We start from the raw sequence: 20,361 nt of genomic DNA on the forward strand, positions 1-20,361 counted from the left end.
CATCAATCTTATATCAAAGGCTTACAATTTAAAATGAATATGAATCATATTTAACTTGTTTTCTTTTGTTTCTGCGATGTTTTTTTAAGGAAAACGTTGACCGCAGGTGTCATATTTGTGTTAGTCACTTTTGATGTTCAAAACTCATTAGTATTTGAGTGTTTGTTTGTATGTCTACAAGCAAAATATGATATTTTAGTGGTAATAGGAATCTAACTGTTTGGTATTGAACAAAACACTTGAGCTAAAGTTTGCTTAAGACTTAAAAACACATTTTATACCTACCGTTATTTCAAATGTTTTCGGAAGTAGGTATTAAATTCTACAATACAGACATAGTATCGTAATAAAATCACTGTACTATAAATAAAAAACTACAACCAAAATTTGGGAAACTGTATAAACGCTTTGGGAAATATTGCCTTTTGCACACAAAGTTATCTCAGTTATCTCATCTCTGGTCTGGAGCACCGAAATACCAACTTCTTCCACTTGACTCTATCCAACGTCGGGCAATTCGTATTGTTGGCGATCCCATTCTCACAGCCGGTTTAGATCCTCTTAGCCTTCGGAGAGATGTTGGCTCTCTGTGCTTGTTCTACCGTCTGTACAACGGGGAATGTTCTGATGAACTCTTTGACTTGGTGCCACCGTCGCGCTTTTATCACCGCACCTCCCGCCAAAGAAACAAAGTTCATCCTCACTTTCTCGACACGTGGCAAACCAAGAGCAAACGGGCCTCCCGCTCGTTTTTGCCCAGAACGTGCAAGTTGTGGAATGAGCTACCTTCTGAGGTGTTTCCCTTGCGCTATGACATGGGGTTCTTCAAGAAGCAGGTATTTAGGGTTCTCAAAGGTCGGCAACGCATAAGTGGCTCCCCTGATGTTGCTTATGTCCATGGGCGGCGATGACTGCTTACCATCAGGCGGCTCGTCTGCTCGTTTGCTGCCTATTTCATAAAAAAAAAGTTACAATATTTTGGGGGATATTGCCAACTGTATAAACACTTTGGGGAATATTGCCATTTGCAAACAATACAACTTGTATACTATTTTTCTGTTTTGCGCCGCGGTCTGAACGTCTTGTCCACGTCATTGCCGTTACCATGGCAACAAAGCTTTTAAACTGATCCGAATTTAAAGAAAGTGAGCCCTAAGTTTCACTGAGACAATGCGCTTGCCCCCGATACGATTATTTAAGAGTATAATTTTTTTTACACATACGATAATATTAAAAAAAATGATATTTTCGTAAGTATTAAGTTCTACAATTAAATACAAACATGGTAATAAATTGACTATAAATACTGTAGATAGAAAACTACATCCCTATAAATTTATTGTAATAATAGTTTTAGGAAATATTGCCAACTGTATAAACGCTTTGGGGAATATTGCCATTTTCAGAAAATACACACCTTGAATACTATTTTTCTGTTCGGTGGAGTCGTTACCATGGCAACAAAGCTTCTAAACTGATCCGAATTGAAAGAAAGTGAGCCCTTAGTTTCACTGAGACAATGCGCTTGCCCCCGATACGTGACCGGCCTGTCAACTGTCATCGGAAACGTCTTTTACTCTTCATTTCACGGCTGCGGTCTACTTGTCGGGGGTTCGAATCGTGAGGCTCTTTAGTGATAATTAGTAGCGTTTGAATTTTGTAGTGATTGTGCTAGTTTTCGTCTATGACCTGATGAAAATTTATTTTTCCCCTCACTAGCTCGGAAACACGTGTTTTGTCCTTTAATATCAGCAGGTAAAAACAAATTTTATCCACTAGTGAGTAAAGTAATTTGACATTGAATAAAGTCAAATTAACTGCTTTAAAATTGATAAAAGTAGGTGAATCTAGTAATAATGATGATTTACCACCTGTGGAACTACTGGAAGCAGTGATAAACGCATTTTTTGCGTTGTAGTTTCCTCGCTATAGTGAGGGGAAAAGTTTTGTGTTACACTCGGGTGCAAATGTATTTTACTTCTCGTGTGTTAAAATACAACTTTGCCCCCTTGTATAACAAATAACTATTAACAAACAACAACTTACAAATAAACACTTATACTAAAAATCTTACAAAAAAAAAGCGCTGGTGGCTTAGCGGTAAGAGCATGCGACTTTCGATTCGGAGGTCGCGGGTTTGAACCCGGCTCGTACCAATGACTTTTTCTGAACTTATGTGCGAAATGTCATTTGATATTAGCCAGTCGCTTTTCGGTGAAGGAAAACATCGTGAGGAAACCGGATTAATTCCAATAAGGCCTAGTTACCCTTCGGGTCGGAAGGTCGGATGGCAGTCGCTTTAAACTAGTGCCTACGCCAAATCTTGGGATTAGTTGTCAAAGCGGACCCCAGGCTCCCATGAGCCGTGGCAAATTCCGGGATAACGCAAGGAGGATGGTGATGACTAAAAATCTTACAAATTAAAACTTAATACTACCAAAGTAGAAACCAAGATTTGAACCCGTGACCTCCGGAATCTCCGGATTTACAGTCGGGCGTCATATCCACTTGGCTAACACTGCTTATTAACTTTAATTAACATTTGAAAATTACTAATCTTGATGGTAGTCTCCATATGAATAACCTTTGCCCCTGACAACCGCGAGACCACGGAAACATGAAACTACGAACAATGTCATCCGTTCTAGGCTATCAGATAAAAGACGGAACGACTGTTGTCATGACTGTCATGAGGTTAACGATTTTATATATTTTTTATTTTATTTTTAAATGTTTTGTTTCACTTCGTGCTAAAGTATTTTACTTAGGTACCTACTTATTGACGCAGCGACCTATAATAAGTTTATTAGATTGCAAGAAGTATTTGTTCAGAGGATTTTTTATTTTTTATTTATTTATGAAAGTACTAAATCTTAAGTTACGCGCAGAGTTTCGTATTACTTAAAGCCAGAAATTGCTTGTTTACAGCTAGAGTTTGGACTTATCAATTTCATTTAAGTATAATATTACAGTATTTATTTTACACAATTCACTTTTAAAATTGTATTTAGGAATATTATGATGAAAAGTTGTGGCAGGTTGGCGTGGTACAGTCATGTAATGAGGAGGGATGAGTGTCATATAGGCAAAAGAATGTTGGAGATGAATGTTGATGGATGGAGAGGGAGGGGTAAACCCAAAACAACGATGGATGGATTGTGTGAAAGAGGACATGAGAAAGAAAGATGTGAGTGTTGAGATGACGAAAGATAGGGGAGAATGGAAGAGGAAGACATGTTGTACCGACCCCACATAACGTGGGATAAGGGTAGGAGGAAGAAGATTATGATGAAAAGTAAAATTATAACGTTTTATAAATAAGTAGACAGTTCATAAGTATCATGACCGAGTCAGCTAAATTCGCCACGCGCTGACAATTGACACCGAAAGGCCACGACCGCGACAATCGTGATGACGAAAGTAGGATGCACTGAGACTATTTATAAATCTATTATAAAGTGTAGTGTAACAAACACTTTATTTTTTTTTTATAATACGTCGGTGGCAAACAAGCTTACGGTCCGCCTGATGGAAAGCGGTCACCTATGGACGCCTGCAACTCAAGGAGTGTCACATGTGTTTTGCCAGGTGTCCTGCCGTTTCGCCAAAAAACGTTTCGTCAAATTTCATTTCCCAATAATCATTTCGCAATAGTTTCATTTCCCAAAGTATTGTTTGGCAAAGGTATGTTTCGCAATGATTTTGTTTGGTCAAATTATCATTTGGCACAATTTTACTTAGTCAAATTTTATTTAGTCAAAACTTTATTTCGCAAACGTTTTTAATGGCAAAACTTATATCCCAAAAACATGTTTGGTCAAAATTTCACATCGCAAATTTCGAAAATATTTAGGCATTTGAATTTTCATTTCTACGGGATTAATTTAATTTACCGAAGATTTTTTTGCCAAATTTAACTTAAAATTGTCAAATGATAATTTCAGTTTTATTCCCAAGGCTTCAGTTGGACACGAAAAGTTTGCTCAACTTTATTTTTGTCAAATTAATATTACTGGACAAAATTATTTTGTCAGCTATTTTTTTGTCAAAAAATGTTTCTACAAATTACACCATGCAAAACCACGTTTGACAATAAATATTACAAGGCATAAATGTAATGTAATAATTTTATTAGTATTGTAACAGAAAACTCGTGTGTGACAGCCTGACAGGGTCAGTTTAGGTGCGACGACGAGCGAAGCGAGGAGGAGCGTGTTAGGTTGGCAGTGAGCAAATGACGTTTTAAAGTAATTAAAAAATAATAGAACATAATGGTCTTGAAAACATAAGGTTTTTTATTAATAGAATGTATCCGGACATGTAAGTGAAATTGTCATCCTTGACATTTGCAGCAGGAGGAAAAAAAGTAGGTACGACATACACATTATTTCACACAAATCTTGGACACATAGTATAAAATCAACAAACAAATTTCCAGTGCACCATTTAATTACAATATATTGGGAAATGGAAATTTTGCCTAACAATACCTTTGACTAAATAATATTTGGTAAAATGAAATTTGACCAAGTAAATATTTTGGGAAACAAATACTTGCCAAAAAAAGTTTTGCTAAATGTCAATTTGCGATAAGTTGTTTTGCCAAACGTTTATTTGGGAAATGATAATTTGGGAATAATAGTTTGGGATGTGAAACTTTGGGAAACGTTTTTTGGCGAATCGTCAGTAAACCGTTTTGCCAACCCGTTAGAAACTTGTACACTCCCTTTTGCTGCGTTAAGTAAACAGCAAAAAGGAGTGTACAAGTTCCAAGGAGGGTTTGGGTTGCCGACGGGCGACGACTCAAACGACAATAGACGGAACAAATTAGTTCCGTAGGTCCTTCCTTCACCAGCACACCGGACCCTCCTTGAGCTCTGGCAGCCTTACTCACCGGCAGTAACACAACACTAATAAATCTCGGCCTCACAAAAAATATCTACGGTCTAATTGTTTCGATTCATGCAAAATTAAAAGTCGTGACAAATATTTTCAGAGAAGTTGAAGATAATCTCCGAGAAATCTATTTGGGATTCGGTGTTACTAATTGTAATAATCTACAGATTCGATTCTACATAATTCTACAGAAATTGTGTATTTCTAAGTCTGAATGACGAGCTCTTTTGATCTTAACAGGAGAATGAGTCTAGCAATATTTTCCGAAATTATTAAAAACAAACAATTTCCTATGGAAAATTATCTAACGAATAAAATGACCTTATTTAGGTTGCCATTTGACTCGATTATCAGTTAATTTGATAACTAAACTATAAAATATATTTTTTAATGTATTTATTTGTATTTCCGGCAATATTTCCCACATACCCTGCCTGTGTGGTGACGGGTTAAGAATTTCACCACCCCCTTTCTTCCCGTGGGTGTCGTAGAAGGCGACTATGGGATATGGGTTAAATTGTGGCGTAGGCGAGAGGCTGGCAACCTATCACTACAATGTCACAGTTTCGTTTTCTTTCAACCCCTTATTTGCCAAGACTGCCAAGAGTGGCACTGAAGCTTTAGTAGTTTCATGTGTTCTGCCTACCCCTTTATGGGATACAGGCGTGATTGTATGTATGTTGTATGTATGTATTTCCCACATACAAATATGTCGGAAATATTGCTTAAATTTATTTTACAAAATATAGTATAGGATTTAATATACAAAATATGCTTAAGACTTTTGAAGACGAAAAATTAGATGACCCAGGGCCGCAAGACGTTGACACGCCGATAATAGTTTTTTTTTTTAAATAGGTACACTCGTATATTTATACAATGTTAGACTACTTAATAATATTCACCATAAAATAATTATTTACGTAGTCGTTGAGGACTTAATTTTAAGAACAATAATAAAACTTAATATGTTTTCAGAAATATGGTCTCCTATTACCCCACCAGACGGCTGGGTGCTGTTGACTGTGCCCCCCGAAACAACAACAACAACCAGTTCAACAACGACACCAACAACGACAACAACAACAACAACAACGTCAACAACAACATCAACGACAACTACAACAACAACAACGACAGAAGGTTAAACACTTTTACTGCTAGGTCCACTTGCACCAATCAGTTAACTCAGGGTTAGTACTTAGTGATCTGTCATCTGTCAAATTCCATACAAAACCCTCCATTTTCGTTGGTGCAAGTGGCCTTTATTCATACTTGTCCAAACTAATCTTGCATGATATTTTTCATCCGGACTCGGCCAAGGCCGTTAAGTAAATTTATAGAACGATTTGATAGCCAAGAAATCACATGACAGTTTCTTTTGAAAGTGACCCATTCCGTTTTAGCGTCGGTCATCTTTAACTTTATGTAAAAATATCTTCTCATGGCTAAGATATTTAAAATATCAATATTTTCAATTTAAAATTTATTAATACTTCAGTCAAAGGTGCGTCACTATATTTTAGTAATACTTCAGTAAGATTATTAATAAACCCAAATTCTCTTTGCAACATAATCACCACTATTCCACATTCTAGCACCCACAACAGAACCCGAAACCGAAGCACCCACAACGCCCATAACAGAACAACAACAAACAACAACAACAACGCCAAAAACAACAACAACAGAAGCGACCACAGAGTCGGTCACAGACGCCATGTTGGAATTCACGGTCAATGTGACGTTGTCGCCGACAGTGCCGCCGACTACGGAGATAGTCACGACAATGACAGGCAATGCGACAAATGTTACTGAGGCTAGCACTGAGTCAGGTAAGTTTTTAATGTTAAGCGATTTCACTTATTTGTAGCACTTTTGATGTGTTCAGTTACATCCTAGCAGACAAGTAACGTAGCGTGATAAACGATATAATGTCAGGCCGTCCTTTTCGCACTTATTTGTAAGTGCAATAAAGTCGCACCGATGCACGATGCGAAGTTTCGCAAACTGGCTAGTCTGTGGCTAAGAGTAAGCCCATTTATAATAATAATAAAAAAATACGGGTGGTATTGTGATAAACAATGTTTGCCGCGTAAGCTGGAAACTAGGGTTCGATTCCCGGCTCGGCCACTTCCTGTGGGCTTGGTAAATTTTTCTTTAGTGTATAATATCTATCAGCTTGTGCTGTTTAGTATTTTGCATCTAGTTCAATCATGATAAATTTTGACCGCTAATGACGTTAACTCACATGTACCTTAGAGTCCCACCACTAAACGGTGCGACCGTTTTACTGTATAGTGGAACAGTTTCAGATGAATTTCGCCTGTAAAATCCCTGCCAACATTACTGTCAATACTTATACCTCCATATTAGTCATTCTTTATATGGTGTTGCTTTAACGAACTAAACTTCACTTCTTCTTCCTCGGTCCCTCATTGCTGAGGATCGCGACCATATATGCAGCGTGTCCACAGCGTACGGTCATGCGCCATGTGTATTGCGCGTTGTATGCCACCAGCTGCCCTCTTCGCAGCATCTGACCATCTCATGGGCGCCCTACCCTGAGCACGCTTGCCATCCATTTGCCCCACAATGATCTGCTTCTCTAGTTCATGCTTATTGGAGCGCATGTGTCCGAAAAAGCTGAGCGCACGTTCTTTGCATATTGTCAACAAAAATTCTACTTATTCTAATGTAAATAAAACCACAAAAACTCCACTTATTTTAATGTATATAAAAATTTCAGTGACAACGACAACAACTAGCAATGTGACCACCGAGGCTCCGGTCACCACTACAGAACCGGTCAACATGACCGACTACAAGGATGGTGAGTGACCGTTTTTCTAAAACGTTATAACTAAATATATAAAAAAAACTATAATAATGGACTATTTTTTTATCAGATTTTATTTATTGCGTTACTTTAATGATATTTCCCTGTCATTAAAGAGCTTTTCAGACCAGCCAAGTTCAAAATTTAAAAATTATCGCAAAAATTGTCAATTTCCGTAATTATATTGATTAATGATTATCTTTATAATCTTTTTTTTTGTGAATTGGCTATTTATTGATACATAAATTAAGTTGAAATTAATAATAGAGTCTATCATAACCTTACAACGATTTCGAGTGCGTTGCTTTCGATAGGAGAACATTACACTCTTTGTATCAAATTTCATACAAATTACACTCTTTGTATCAAATATCATTTTGTGTTCGTAAGTATTCTAAAATTAAAAAAAATCTTGATGTAAAAATGTTACTAAAATTGTTATGTTTGCGAAGCACTTTAGAGAAGAATCTCTAAAGTAACATATTATTCCACGTGTTGTTATAAATACGGAAACGAAACCGGAAGACGGCAAATTGCTTTATTACACGTTAATAGTCGCCATTGTGGAGTCAAGGTCCCGCAAACGGCTGAACCGATTTGATTGCGGTTGCTGGACTAATTAGGCATGTATGTGTCAAGACAATGGGATGAAACATCCTTATGTCGCCCAATGGCTACCTAATGATTCTCCGACAATTTTTTAGCCGATTATTGATTCGCCGACAACGATTCGCCGAATGCCGTTTAGCCGAATAATCAAACTATCGCTGTCACTTTTGGTCGAATAACGTTACGTAGAATCTTGGTTCGCATACAGTTCAGTTCGCTTCTGTGCAAATTATCCGAACTATTATTGGACATTTTTCATTTAGCAAAGTAATATTTTCGTTTAGGCCACGTTTAGTCGAATAACGTTTCACATTTTATACATTGTTAAAATATTTTCCAACGAATGAATTATCGCTGTTGTAAAAAAATTGCGCACTTAATAGACACTTTTTTTTCTTACATTCATACATACATATAATCACGCCTGTAGCCCATAAAGGGGTAGAGCACATGAACTACTATGTTTCAGTGTCACTCTTGGCAAAGAGGGGTTGAAAGAAATCCAGATTGTGACATTGCAGTGACAGCGCCACAATTTAACCCATACCCCACAATCGACCTCTACGACACCCACGGGAAGAAGGGGGGGAAGGGGGTTCTTAAACAATGTATAGTACATACTGGCAACATTATGTTCTTGAAAAAAATTGGTGAATTGAAAACAACAATACATAATTTACTAAAATTAATCCTTGGAATCAGAACATGGTGATTAATATAAATAAGTAAATGAAATAAATGTGAATTACTCTTACAAACGATCTAACAACTATATTTTTGAATTCGAAGAAAACTTTTTACGCAAGTTCTGGCTCCAAGCCAACTCACCAAAAAAAAAAATACCAAATGATCACTCGACCTATTGTGTTTCGACCAATTTTGTGTCGGTCAATTTTTACAATTACTAAATGATTATTCGTCGAAAAGTAAATCGGCGTATCAAATTTCTGCCTACCGACTCCGTTTACGAACGGATATTATGCGAAATGAGAATTTTCCAATCGTTATTCGGCCTAAACAGACGTCGGCGAATCGTTGTCGGCGTAACGAAAATCGGCGTATTTTATTTCGGAATATCAATCGGGCACCCGCCCAATAGGTATTACAATAGACATCATTTAAGCCCCATGTTGTACACTCAATAAGTTATCTACCTTCATAAAAAAGTTTCTGTTATCGTAGACTGACAATTGCTATATACTTACTTCAATGTTGTTATCTTAATCTTAGTGTAAAGTACCTAATCTAATGTAGTTTAAAGTTTAATTGAGCGCTACGCCAACAAACTGTCTCACAGTTTGGCGAAAATTTAATTTAAGGTACTATGTAACTGTGTTTTTTTTCTTTAAATAAATAAAATAAAAATAAAAAATTAAAAAGAAATCCTTGGTTAGCAATTTTCGTCGCAAGGTTAGGACGAAAATTGTCCTAATAAAAATCCTTTATCAGGACAAAAATTTGGGGAAATTAGGAACTTAAATGTTTTAAGGTTTTCAAATTTTCATTTAACATCATTTCTTTATCGTAATTTTTTCGAATGAATTTCAGACCATTACCTACTTACTAAATTAGTGATAGTGAATAAAACTATACCACTAAAAAAAATTGAATCACTAATTGGCATAAACATCATAAAGCATTAAAAAACAAATACAAGTAAAAATAAAACGTAATCAATAATATTCATACCAATTAATATTAATAGATTTTCAGTAGAAAAACCCTTAATGTTGTCACAAAGAAAACAAAAGCTAAGAAGTAAACAAAACTGTCAACATTCCTAAACCAGGTCAACGAACTTTAAAAACAATTTAACTCTGACAAAAACTTAAAAGACACGTCAATAAGTCGACACTGCGCTGACATTTCATATCAAGTCCAAACAGCCTTGCGAGTTCTTTTTTTCGCCACTAGAATACATAACTTGGTTGAAAATAAAAATACAAAATTACAAATGCACTAAATGTATCGATATTGCCTTAAATATCAATACGAAGTTGTTTCAAAACTTGACAGTTTATATTTCGCCGACTGTATAAGTAATTTTGTTAACAGGTAAACAATGAAAATAAAAAAGATTGGAATAATTTTCCGAACATCACCAGTATAAAATGACCTTCAATCACTTTTAGTGCGTACGTGATCGGAGCTCACACTAAAAGTGGCCACCAATATGCACTTTAGTGTGTATAGTATATTCTCAATTGACTGGTCTTTTATAAGCTCTGTAAGTAAGAACTTAAGGTATATAAAAAGTCAATGCTATATTCTTTAGTACTGAGTGTAAAGACGGTTTGAAACAAAGAGTACTGGGCGATCGGCGCTTGCGCACGCCACGGCCAAGGCAATGGCAAGGACACTTGTTCTAGTTTTAAAAAAAGTTGCGTGAAAACAGTTGATTTGTGATTTTTGGACTAATTTAGTGTCAAAAACTTGATTGAATAGTTTTGGAAGTGTCAAAAAGTGGGACTGTTGTATTGAGTATTTTGGAAGCTTACAGTTTACGGTGTATGAAAAGCTTCGTGAGGAAATACTTAAATAGGAACTTTCTTAAATGCGAAAAATGTGAAGATCACTGTTTTTTGTAATTTAAAAGCAAAACAAAAAAACTTTCCTTGAATAGGTGCCAAAAAACTTACATTAAATTGAATAGACTAATTATTGTTATCTAAAAGTGACCTTATACATAATACGTACATATAATTATGCTAATCATGTATAAACACAATACACATTTAGTCACATAACAAAATTTGATAAGTAGTGATGTTTATTTGATAAAACTTATTATGGATGTGATTAATAGAGATTAACAGTACTTAACAAATTATAAATAACCTTACCATTATTAAAATTAATACATAATTAATATCAAAACACAAATTTAACATTGTAAGGTTAATAAATAATAAACTGCCATAGCATGTAGACAACGTATGTGTAATACTAATAGTGCATAATCATTTATTAAAAACAATGTGATATTTAAATAATATCATATTAAGGAGAATCAAACTCAATTATAAGTGTTACAAAAAAAAACTTTATACCGTGACAAGTTGTGCAAACCTCTAATAAAAAACCATAATTTATGCATAACCAATTAATAAGAAACTGTTATGTATATGAATCAAAATCAGTTTAAAAAATATGTGACAAGTTGTGCAAACCTTGAAAACCATCACTATAAAAACACAACAACAACAACACTAAATTTATCAGCACTTTAAAAATTAAAACCACTCATATGTGACATTTAGTGCTACAATTTTAGTGTCTGTGTAAAATGATCCTAAACTCAACACTATTGGTGCTGGCAGTGTGTGGCCGTCGCCTTTGGCCGCAGGGGCGTATCGTCGGCGGGACCAAGTCTGGCTTCGGGCAGTGGCCTTGGCAGATCTCCCTGCGACAGTACAGGACATCGACGTACCTGCATAAGTGTGGAGCCGCCCTTTTGAACGAAAACTGGGCGATTACGGCAGCGCATTGTGTGGAACAGTGAGTAGATTTAGTGTTTTTTTTTGTATTTTGATGACCGGTCTGTGGGCCTAGCACATGATGGCCGCGAGAGTATGTCGCCGCGAGATAGACTACCCGTCCTTCTGTCATTATACAGTTAGAAGAAGACGTGTACTGCTAAGCCGCGGTCCTCGGCTCGAATCCCGGTAAAGGCATTTATTTGTGTGATGAGCACAGATATTTGTTCCTAAGTCATTGATGTTTTCTATGTATTTGTGTATGATATCGTTGTCTGAGTACCCACAACACAAGCCTTCCTGAGCTTACCGTGGGACTCAGTCAATCTGTTTAAAAATGTCCTACAATATTTATTTATTTATTTACTTAGTGAGTATTTAATTATTTTTTGACATAAATGTTATATAACATTGTTATAAATGTTATATAACATTGTATGAAAGGGATAGCGTAATATCAATGCCATTGCGCTGTCCCTATCACACAATGTATGGGAGCACCATAAAACATGTGGTCATTTATAGTTGTAAAACAAAAACAACAACAACAACAATACTTCATGTAGTTAAGCAACAACAACAAAATATCCTATTTTGTTTGCCATAATTCAAACATAATTAAGTAACAGTAAATCGACTTATCCTAGCTTAACGACTCTAATGATGTCACTTTAAAAATACATTTTGTATTATTTTTAATACAATTAAAAATATAATAAAATTACTACGAAAACCTTTCAAAACAATGCCTTAATTAAAAATTTATAAAAATATAAATCTAATTAGTTACATCAGTCTAACCTTCACTAGATTTTTAGTGCAAGTATTATGTATATTGTAACTGAAGCTACTTAAAATTATAAGCGCACTCATTAACTTGGCGCGAAAATAAAAGAGTTTGAAGGTGTTTTAACCACAAGAGCGCAAAACGGCCATGAGAGTGAGGAAAAAACTGCAGTGTTGTCACAAAAACTATTGGACATTGTATTGAGATTGATCGATTGTGTAGGATGTAAAGGCTAACCCCGCTAAGCCCAATGTGCATTACAATGCACACTCAATTTAGATCTAACTGGAGCCTCTTATAATAAAAAAAAATTCTAGCAAAGAATATTCCTACCAATTTTTCCATATAATGGGTTAAAATTATTCACTTAAGTCCTGGACTACACTACGTTTTATATTATTTGTTTTAAAAATTTGATAGCTGATATAGATGGAGCAGTTCGATTACTTATAAAATGCTGTAAAAGTTATAAAAAGTTCAAACTTGGGCGTAAAATTTTTCATGGACATTTTTTATTTATTTAGTTTTTCGTGAACATGTCGTGTCGTAATCATGTAATTCTATAAGAAACAAATTTTGTGTTTTAATTTTTTTTATCACAAATAGTTACATACAATATTTAATTTTGGTATTAATTATAAGATTTTGATATTAGTTATAGTAAATGACATGATTGATAACATTTCGTAACACGCGTTTATGTCTTTTTCTAAAAAAAAACAAAACATTGATTATGATGAAAAAATGTTTTTTTAAAGATTCAAAGTTTATGATAATGTTATTATACGTCCACATCTTAGATCTAGTCTAGATACGATATGAATCGGCCATATCAGTGTCAAAAGTGACGTGTTTCCTTGAAGAAACGTCATTTTTAAAAACCCCCGACGCAAAAAACGACGGGTTGTCATAAGTTTGATGTGTCTGTCGGTCTGTTTGTCTGTCTGTCTGTGTGTGTGTCTGTCTGTGGCATCGTAGCTCTCAAACGGATGAGACGATTTAGATTTAGTTTTTTGTTTGAAAGCTGAGTTAGTCGGGAGTGTTCTCAGCCATGTTTCATGAAAATCGGTCCACTATGTCGGGATTTTTTTCAAAATTTTAATTTTTTGATTAGTTAGGTTATTGACACTGATCCCCTACTTCTAACAAACGTCATAAAAACATTACCATAAATAATAGTGCATTTTAAAATTCCAGTGTACCGCCATCAGAGCTGCTAGTAAGACTGGGAGAGCATGATTTGGCGACAGAAGATGAACCTTATGGCTTCGCGGAGAGGAGAGTTCAAATCGTGGCCAGCCACCCACACTTCGATCCTGCTACGTTTGAATACGATCTGGCGTTACTGAGGTAAGTTCAATCTATACACCCTGTTTTTATTGAATTCCGTTAACTTTAAGGGAAGATCTTTAGTTCAAATACAATCAATTTCTCTAAGAAACTAGCCTCTTAACTCAAAAAAAAAATTAATTACTGAACACATGTCACGCGTGTGTGGCATCCCTTATCACTTCCTAATGATATTTGTTTTGGCATGTGCCGTCAAACACTTGACAATGACTTTAATGTTATGGTTAAGGTCCTCTCGCACTAATTAGTTCATTTATTATGTAGGTATGAAAACGAAAAAAAAAATTTTTTTGAATTGAACAAAAAGCGATATATAGAGTGATTCCTGATGATGAACGTAACTGCGTGTCAAATTTAACGGAAAGCAAAAAAAACACGGTGTATATAGGTAGATCTCAGGAGCTAAGTTAAATCTATATATTGGTAGACCTTAGAATCTATGACGTAATTGTTTTATGAAATTACTCCTTGCCCCAATGAAAGTCAACCCCAATGTAAGAAGTTTATGAAGCGAGATAAAAGTGGTGTTCCCAAGAATTATTAAATATTTTTGGACATAATATATAAGAGGAGCTATTAGTAAAACTAAGAGTTAGGATAGAGCATCATTTGGCCCTTCGACCCTGCTACCTTTGAATATAATCTGGCGTTACTGAGGTAAGTTAATAACAAAGATACGCTAAATATAAGACAAATGGCGTTATTGAGGTAAGTTTATTCTATATATACTTAGCTGGTGGCCAGACCTTAGAATGATCATTTCATGAAATGATCGTTTATCTTAGTTGTGGAGTCAAACTTAAAGTAAAGAAATTATGAAGTGTTATTATAAAACGGTATTCTAAAATGGTCCCATAATGGATATGATATGTTAAAGAGGACCTACAAATGAGACTAGGAAGATCATCATTTGGCGACAGAATAACTTATGACTCAATGATATAGACAAAAAGGCGAGTACGAACCCGTGTAAAACAAGATTGTCATCGATTGTCAAAAATCTATACCGCTACTATTCATTATATTGATACAAGTCACACTTTAACTGTTCTCAAACACTCTAAAACACATTTAAGTCAAATTAGTGAGTAAGTAACTAAGTACATACTAGTTAATAAAATCCACCTACGCGGTCAAGTACTTGGTGACTGACCGCTCTGACTGTCCCACTGGCAAAAAATGGACAGCTGACTAATTGTGTTATTGAAGTACTTTGTCACATTATTTCTACTTACAATTTATACTACCGAGATATGAAATAGGTAATAATAGTGTAAATTTAGTTTGGATAAAAAATAAAATTATTTTAATTTTCGTTGGCGATATTTCCCGGACACATTGGCAATATTTCCGAAAGTAGATTTTTGTAAGAACATTTTCGTTAGTTTTGTAATTCAAGTATTGTACTTATTTATTTCAAATGATATAAATTATGAAATAGCATCGTTTCCTATTAAGTACCTATCTCGTTTACACTTATGTGCCAAGATTCAGCAGGGTGCGTAGCCGAATGGCACAAACGCTCACGAAACGAAACGCTAGTAGATATCTATCTCTATCGCTCTTGCGTATTGGGGCCATTTTTGCAAAGTTGTCCACCCCACTTTTTTTGTAACATGAGTATTTTTTAAGCGATTATTACTCAAAATCGCGAGCTCTTTCGATTCTGATAGGAGAGAAAAATGTCCCCAAAATTTCCAAACATTTTTGGAGCCTTCCATTCCGTTACCGCCATACAAAATGTATGAAAAAATTGTAACGGAATGGGAAAAAAACCTTGGGACATTTTTTTTCTCCTATTAGAATAGAAAGAGCTCGCGATTCTGAGTGGAAACCACATAAAAATTTCCCATTGTGCGTTTGAAAAAAATGGCCCATTGGTGCGACAGAGCCAGACTATCTTTCGTGGCGTTTTGTTTTCGTTTCGCATCGCAGAAATGCCATTCGGCTACAGGGCCTGATATCTCAGCATTTATTTAAGTACATTATTGTATTAATGTTTCCAGATTCTACGAGCCAGTAACGTTCCAGCCGAACATTCTCCCAGTCTGCGTTCCCGACAACGACGAAGATTTCGTCGGAAAGACTGCGCATGTCACTGGATGGGGACGGCTTTACGACGGTCAGTATCAGTAAAGACATATGTATCAAAATCAAAATAATTTATTCAGCAAATAGGATATTTAGAAAATATTTAAAATTGAATTGATATTACAATTGATATTATTATATACTAAGTCTAAGTTCTAACCAAAGTTAACTCTATACAATTAATTAGAGATGTAGAATGTCTCTAAATGTCGAATTACAACCAAGAACCAGTGTAGTTCTTGGTTGTACTCCGTATAGACGGATAAAGTCTAAGAAATTTATATATTATGTTGTAAGAATTAAATTTTGTCAGAAGTTCTTATCTACACATATAAAATAAAAATAATTTAGTATGCGTTAGCATTAGCACATTGTTACTGGCGAATTCTCAATGTAAATTGAGACTCCAGTGCCTGTTAAGATCTATTCTTACGGGTAGATGTTTGCTATAACGCCACCCTAAGGCGGGTGAGAATTGAGGAAGGCATGGATAAATTCGCACACATCCAGCAGGCCTCCGTGGCGCAGTTGGAAGCGCGATGGCCCCGGCAAGGCCAAAGGTCGCAGGTTCGAGTCCTGCCGGAGGTGTGAATTTTTTTAATTTTTCCTTTAATTTAAAAATATGTAACAATTTGTTAATTAATCAGTAATTCTGTCACTAACAAAACTCTGTAATTTAATCATGAATAATATCTGATTATATGTGAGTGTACACGGGAAAACGTCCCACTTTGTCGTTTGCTATAAAGCTGCGTTGTCAGTTTATTCATATAAAGATACAAGTAAATCTCTCCTTAATTTTAACCGACAAAGTGGGACATTTTACTAAACACACTCACATATATATTGTTACGATGTGTGTTTTAAAAACGCTAATTCCAATATTTCCAAATATTTTCAGACGGCCCCCTCCCGACAGTCCTGCAAGAGGTCGAGGTGCCCATCATAAACAATACGGCATGTGAGGCTATGTACCTAGCAGCGGGATACAATGAACATATACCTAATATCTTCATCTGTGCTGGCTGGAAGAAGGGCGGGTCTGACAGCTGTGAAGGTAAATATTAAATAATTATCTCTTTACTTATTGCAAAAGGTGTACAGTACCACAAAATCTGACAGATGGCGTTAGTAAAGCCAGCCACAAGCGCATCATTTTTACATCGGACTTACGGAGTTCCGAACGTCAGTTGTTATAGGTATAGTCCCTGATCAAATCTCGGTGAAATTTATGTTCTATGCACAGAAACTGACTGGAGAGAGTAATATCTACCTTTTTTATTTCCAAAAATGTATATGTATAAATCTGGTAAAAAAGAAAGGTTTCATACAAACTACATCTTGACAATTTGGGAAACCTAGTGGATCTTGCTCAGCATCATGGATTCTATCAGCCTACCAATTTTTATCAAAATCGGAGACGTGATTCAAATATACAAACTTAACGGGATTGCTCGTTTGACGTGTGCTTTTTTACTGTTCCCTGAAACGTATATCGGGCGGGACAAAGTCGGGACAATCTTCAATATATTTTTTTGAATTCCAGGTGACAGCGGCGGGCCTATGGTGGTACAACGCGAACGCGACGGTCGATTCGTCCTCGGTGGCGTGATATCCTGGGGAATAGGCTGCGCTGAGCCCAACCAACCTGGCGTGTACACTCGCATATCAGAGTTCAGAGATTGGATCAACCAGATATTGCAGTTTTAGGCGTGCTGGGGAATATTGCCGAAGTTGAAAGCCTCCACCACACATGAAGCGCTTTGATAGCATAGCATTAGCGGACGTTAGTTACCGCCGGCGTCCGCAAGGCGCAACGCTACGCTCTCAAAACGCGCATGTCTGACCGAGCTTTTATAGTAGTTTTACTATAACAGTACTCTAAAATGTAGTGGATTGAAATGACTGTACTTACAGCGATATAATGTCAATCAATGCTAAATCTGCCCGGTGTGTATACGCGGATTGGATGAACCAGATATTGCAATTATAAATAAATATTGCCTAAAATATTAGTGGGAAAATATTGCCAACCCTAGTTATAGTACAAATGTAATGTAATGTGGAGATTATCTGTTTGTCTGACCAGATAAGGAAAAAGTACCAGTACTCGACACGTTAACATCTCGAGTGCCGAAACGTGGATCCACGTTCGTAGGTATTGGACTCTAATTTAAAATTAATTAGAATTCAATATCTACTAACGTGGATCCACGTTCCGGCACACAAGATTTTAATGCCCAAAAGATGACAATATTTTGTCACATTTAATGACAATTACTTAAGATATAATGTGGCTTCGAATGGGACACTGTCGAGCACTGGCACTTTTAATTTACGAAAATTTATTTATAATGATTTTCTATTATTAGAAAATTCATTCATGAAAATTTATTCACGACGTGATATCAGTATACGCGCGTATCTGAGTTTAGGGATTGATTCAAGCAGATACTACATTTTTAGGGGTATTGCTGGGAAATACTGCCAAACTTACAACCAGTGGGCTAGTTCACCACAGTGACATTGAAAATTCTGTAACTAGAATTATGAAAAATCACTAGCTTCAGAACACGGGAGTCTAGTTTCATTATCATCATCGTAAAATAATGTGTTTTTTGTTTTTCACAACGACAAAAAGAAGACAACTAAAGATTTTGTGTTTTTGCCTTTTATGTGCTTAAGTCTTAGAATGCATTTATAAAATGTAAGAATATAACGAACAACGAATTTAATCTAGGTAGGTAGGTTAAATAATGAATTATTGTTATTTAATACACATACATACATACAATCACGCCTGAATCCCATAAAGGGGTAGGCAGAACACATGAAACTACTGAAGCTTCAGTGCCACTCTTGGCAAATAAGGGGTTGAAAGATAACGAAACTGTGACATTGCAGTGACAGGTTGCCAGCCTCTCGCCTACGCCACAATTTAACCCATATCCCATAGTCGCCTTCTACGACACCCACGGGAAGAAAGGGGGTGGTGAAATTCTTTACCCGACACCACACGGGCTATTTAATACAGTAAGTTAAAATCCCTACAGCCGCCTTACAGAAGACCGCAGCCAAATAGCACTAGACCCCACTCATAGTGTTGTGTTCCTGCCGGTGAGTAAGGCTGCCAGAGCTCAACGAGGGTGCGATGTGCTGGCGACGGAAGGACCTACGGAACTAATTTGTTCCGTCTATTGTCCTTTGAGTCGTCGGCAACCCGAACCCTCCTTGGAACTTGTACACTCCTTTTTGCAGTGTACTTAACACAGCAAAGGGGAGTGTACAAGTTTCTAATGAGTTGGCAACGCGCATGTGACACCCCTTGAGTTGCAGGCGTCCATAGGTTACGGTGACCGCTTTCCGTCAGGCGGACCGTATGCTTGTTTGCCACCGAAGTAGTATAAAAAAAGGTGTAGTGCGATTTTCCTTCGCGTTTTCACGAAAACTCACGAACTTGTCATGCTGTTTTAGTCAGCAGTCTCAGTACAAGAAGTACTAATGTTGACAGAATTAGCACGACAAAATACGAGACTCAGTCGCGCCAATACGCCATCTAGAACGATAGAGATAGATTGAATTTGTGGTGTTTGGCGACGTAGAAATACCTACCATTCGGCTATGGGATCTGTTTGCGTAGCCGAATGTCCAAACGCTTCACGATTCGCTCACGATTCGTTCACGATTCGTTTACGATTCACTCACGATTCTCTCACGATTCTTTCATGATTCGCTCACGATTCGCTCACGATTTGGTCACTATTCGTTCACGATTCGCTCATGATTCGTTTACAATTCGCTTACTATTCTCTCACGATTCGTTCACGATTCGTGAGCGTTTTGTGAAGTGTTTGTGCATTCGACTACACACACTGGCCGTGTTTAATGGGTCATTTTTTAAAACTTGAACAAATGTTGGATACACTTCGATTTTTTGCTGTTTAAGAAGTTACCTAATGTGGTTTACAATAGGGTCGATATTTATATATCAATATATTCATAAAAAGACGCACTCCCCACGAGACTTCATTTATATATTTTGTAAGAATTAACCTAATTTCAATTAGAATAGAGCATATATTATAATAATATTGACAAGGATAATAAAATTGAAAATTAGAAAAATCATTTGACCGAGACTTTGTCGTAGAGATGTGGGCATGGTCGATGAAATACCAACTATCGATAAAAAAGTATGATTTGCAAACCTTGATCACACAATTCATTTGAAATATATTTGCAATTTTCCGAAAGAGAATGATTTGAGTTTTATTACATGTACTTAATAAACTTTACACTTTGAACCAGTATTG

General features: G+C 36.2%; 1 protein-coding gene across 1 annotated transcript in view; it reads left to right on the forward strand.

Moving 5' to 3' along the window:
- The window catches only part of LOC125238645 (serine proteinase stubble), a 63,343-nt gene extending 44,516 nt beyond the window's left edge, over positions 1–18,827 (forward strand). Inside the window, exons 4-11 of the mRNA XM_048146012.1 lie at positions 5,875–6,039; positions 6,495–6,731; positions 7,646–7,729; positions 11,665–11,842; positions 13,805–13,957; positions 15,964–16,079; positions 16,950–17,105; positions 17,595–18,827. Of these exons, the coding sequence (XP_048001969.1) occupies positions 5,875–6,039; positions 6,495–6,731; positions 7,646–7,729; positions 11,665–11,842; positions 13,805–13,957; positions 15,964–16,079; positions 16,950–17,105; positions 17,595–17,758 (1,253 nt within the window). The 3' untranslated portion in view covers positions 17,759–18,827. The remainder of the gene's footprint in view (positions 1–5,874; positions 6,040–6,494; positions 6,732–7,645; positions 7,730–11,664; positions 11,843–13,804; positions 13,958–15,963; positions 16,080–16,949; positions 17,106–17,594) is intronic.
- The last annotated feature ends 1,534 nt before the right edge of the window (positions 18,828–20,361 follow it).

This window comes from Leguminivora glycinivorella, chromosome 24, assembly GCF_023078275.1.
Source record: "Leguminivora glycinivorella isolate SPB_JAAS2020 chromosome 24, LegGlyc_1.1, whole genome shotgun sequence".
Lineage (NCBI taxonomy): Eukaryota > Metazoa > Arthropoda > Insecta > Lepidoptera > Tortricidae > Leguminivora > Leguminivora glycinivorella.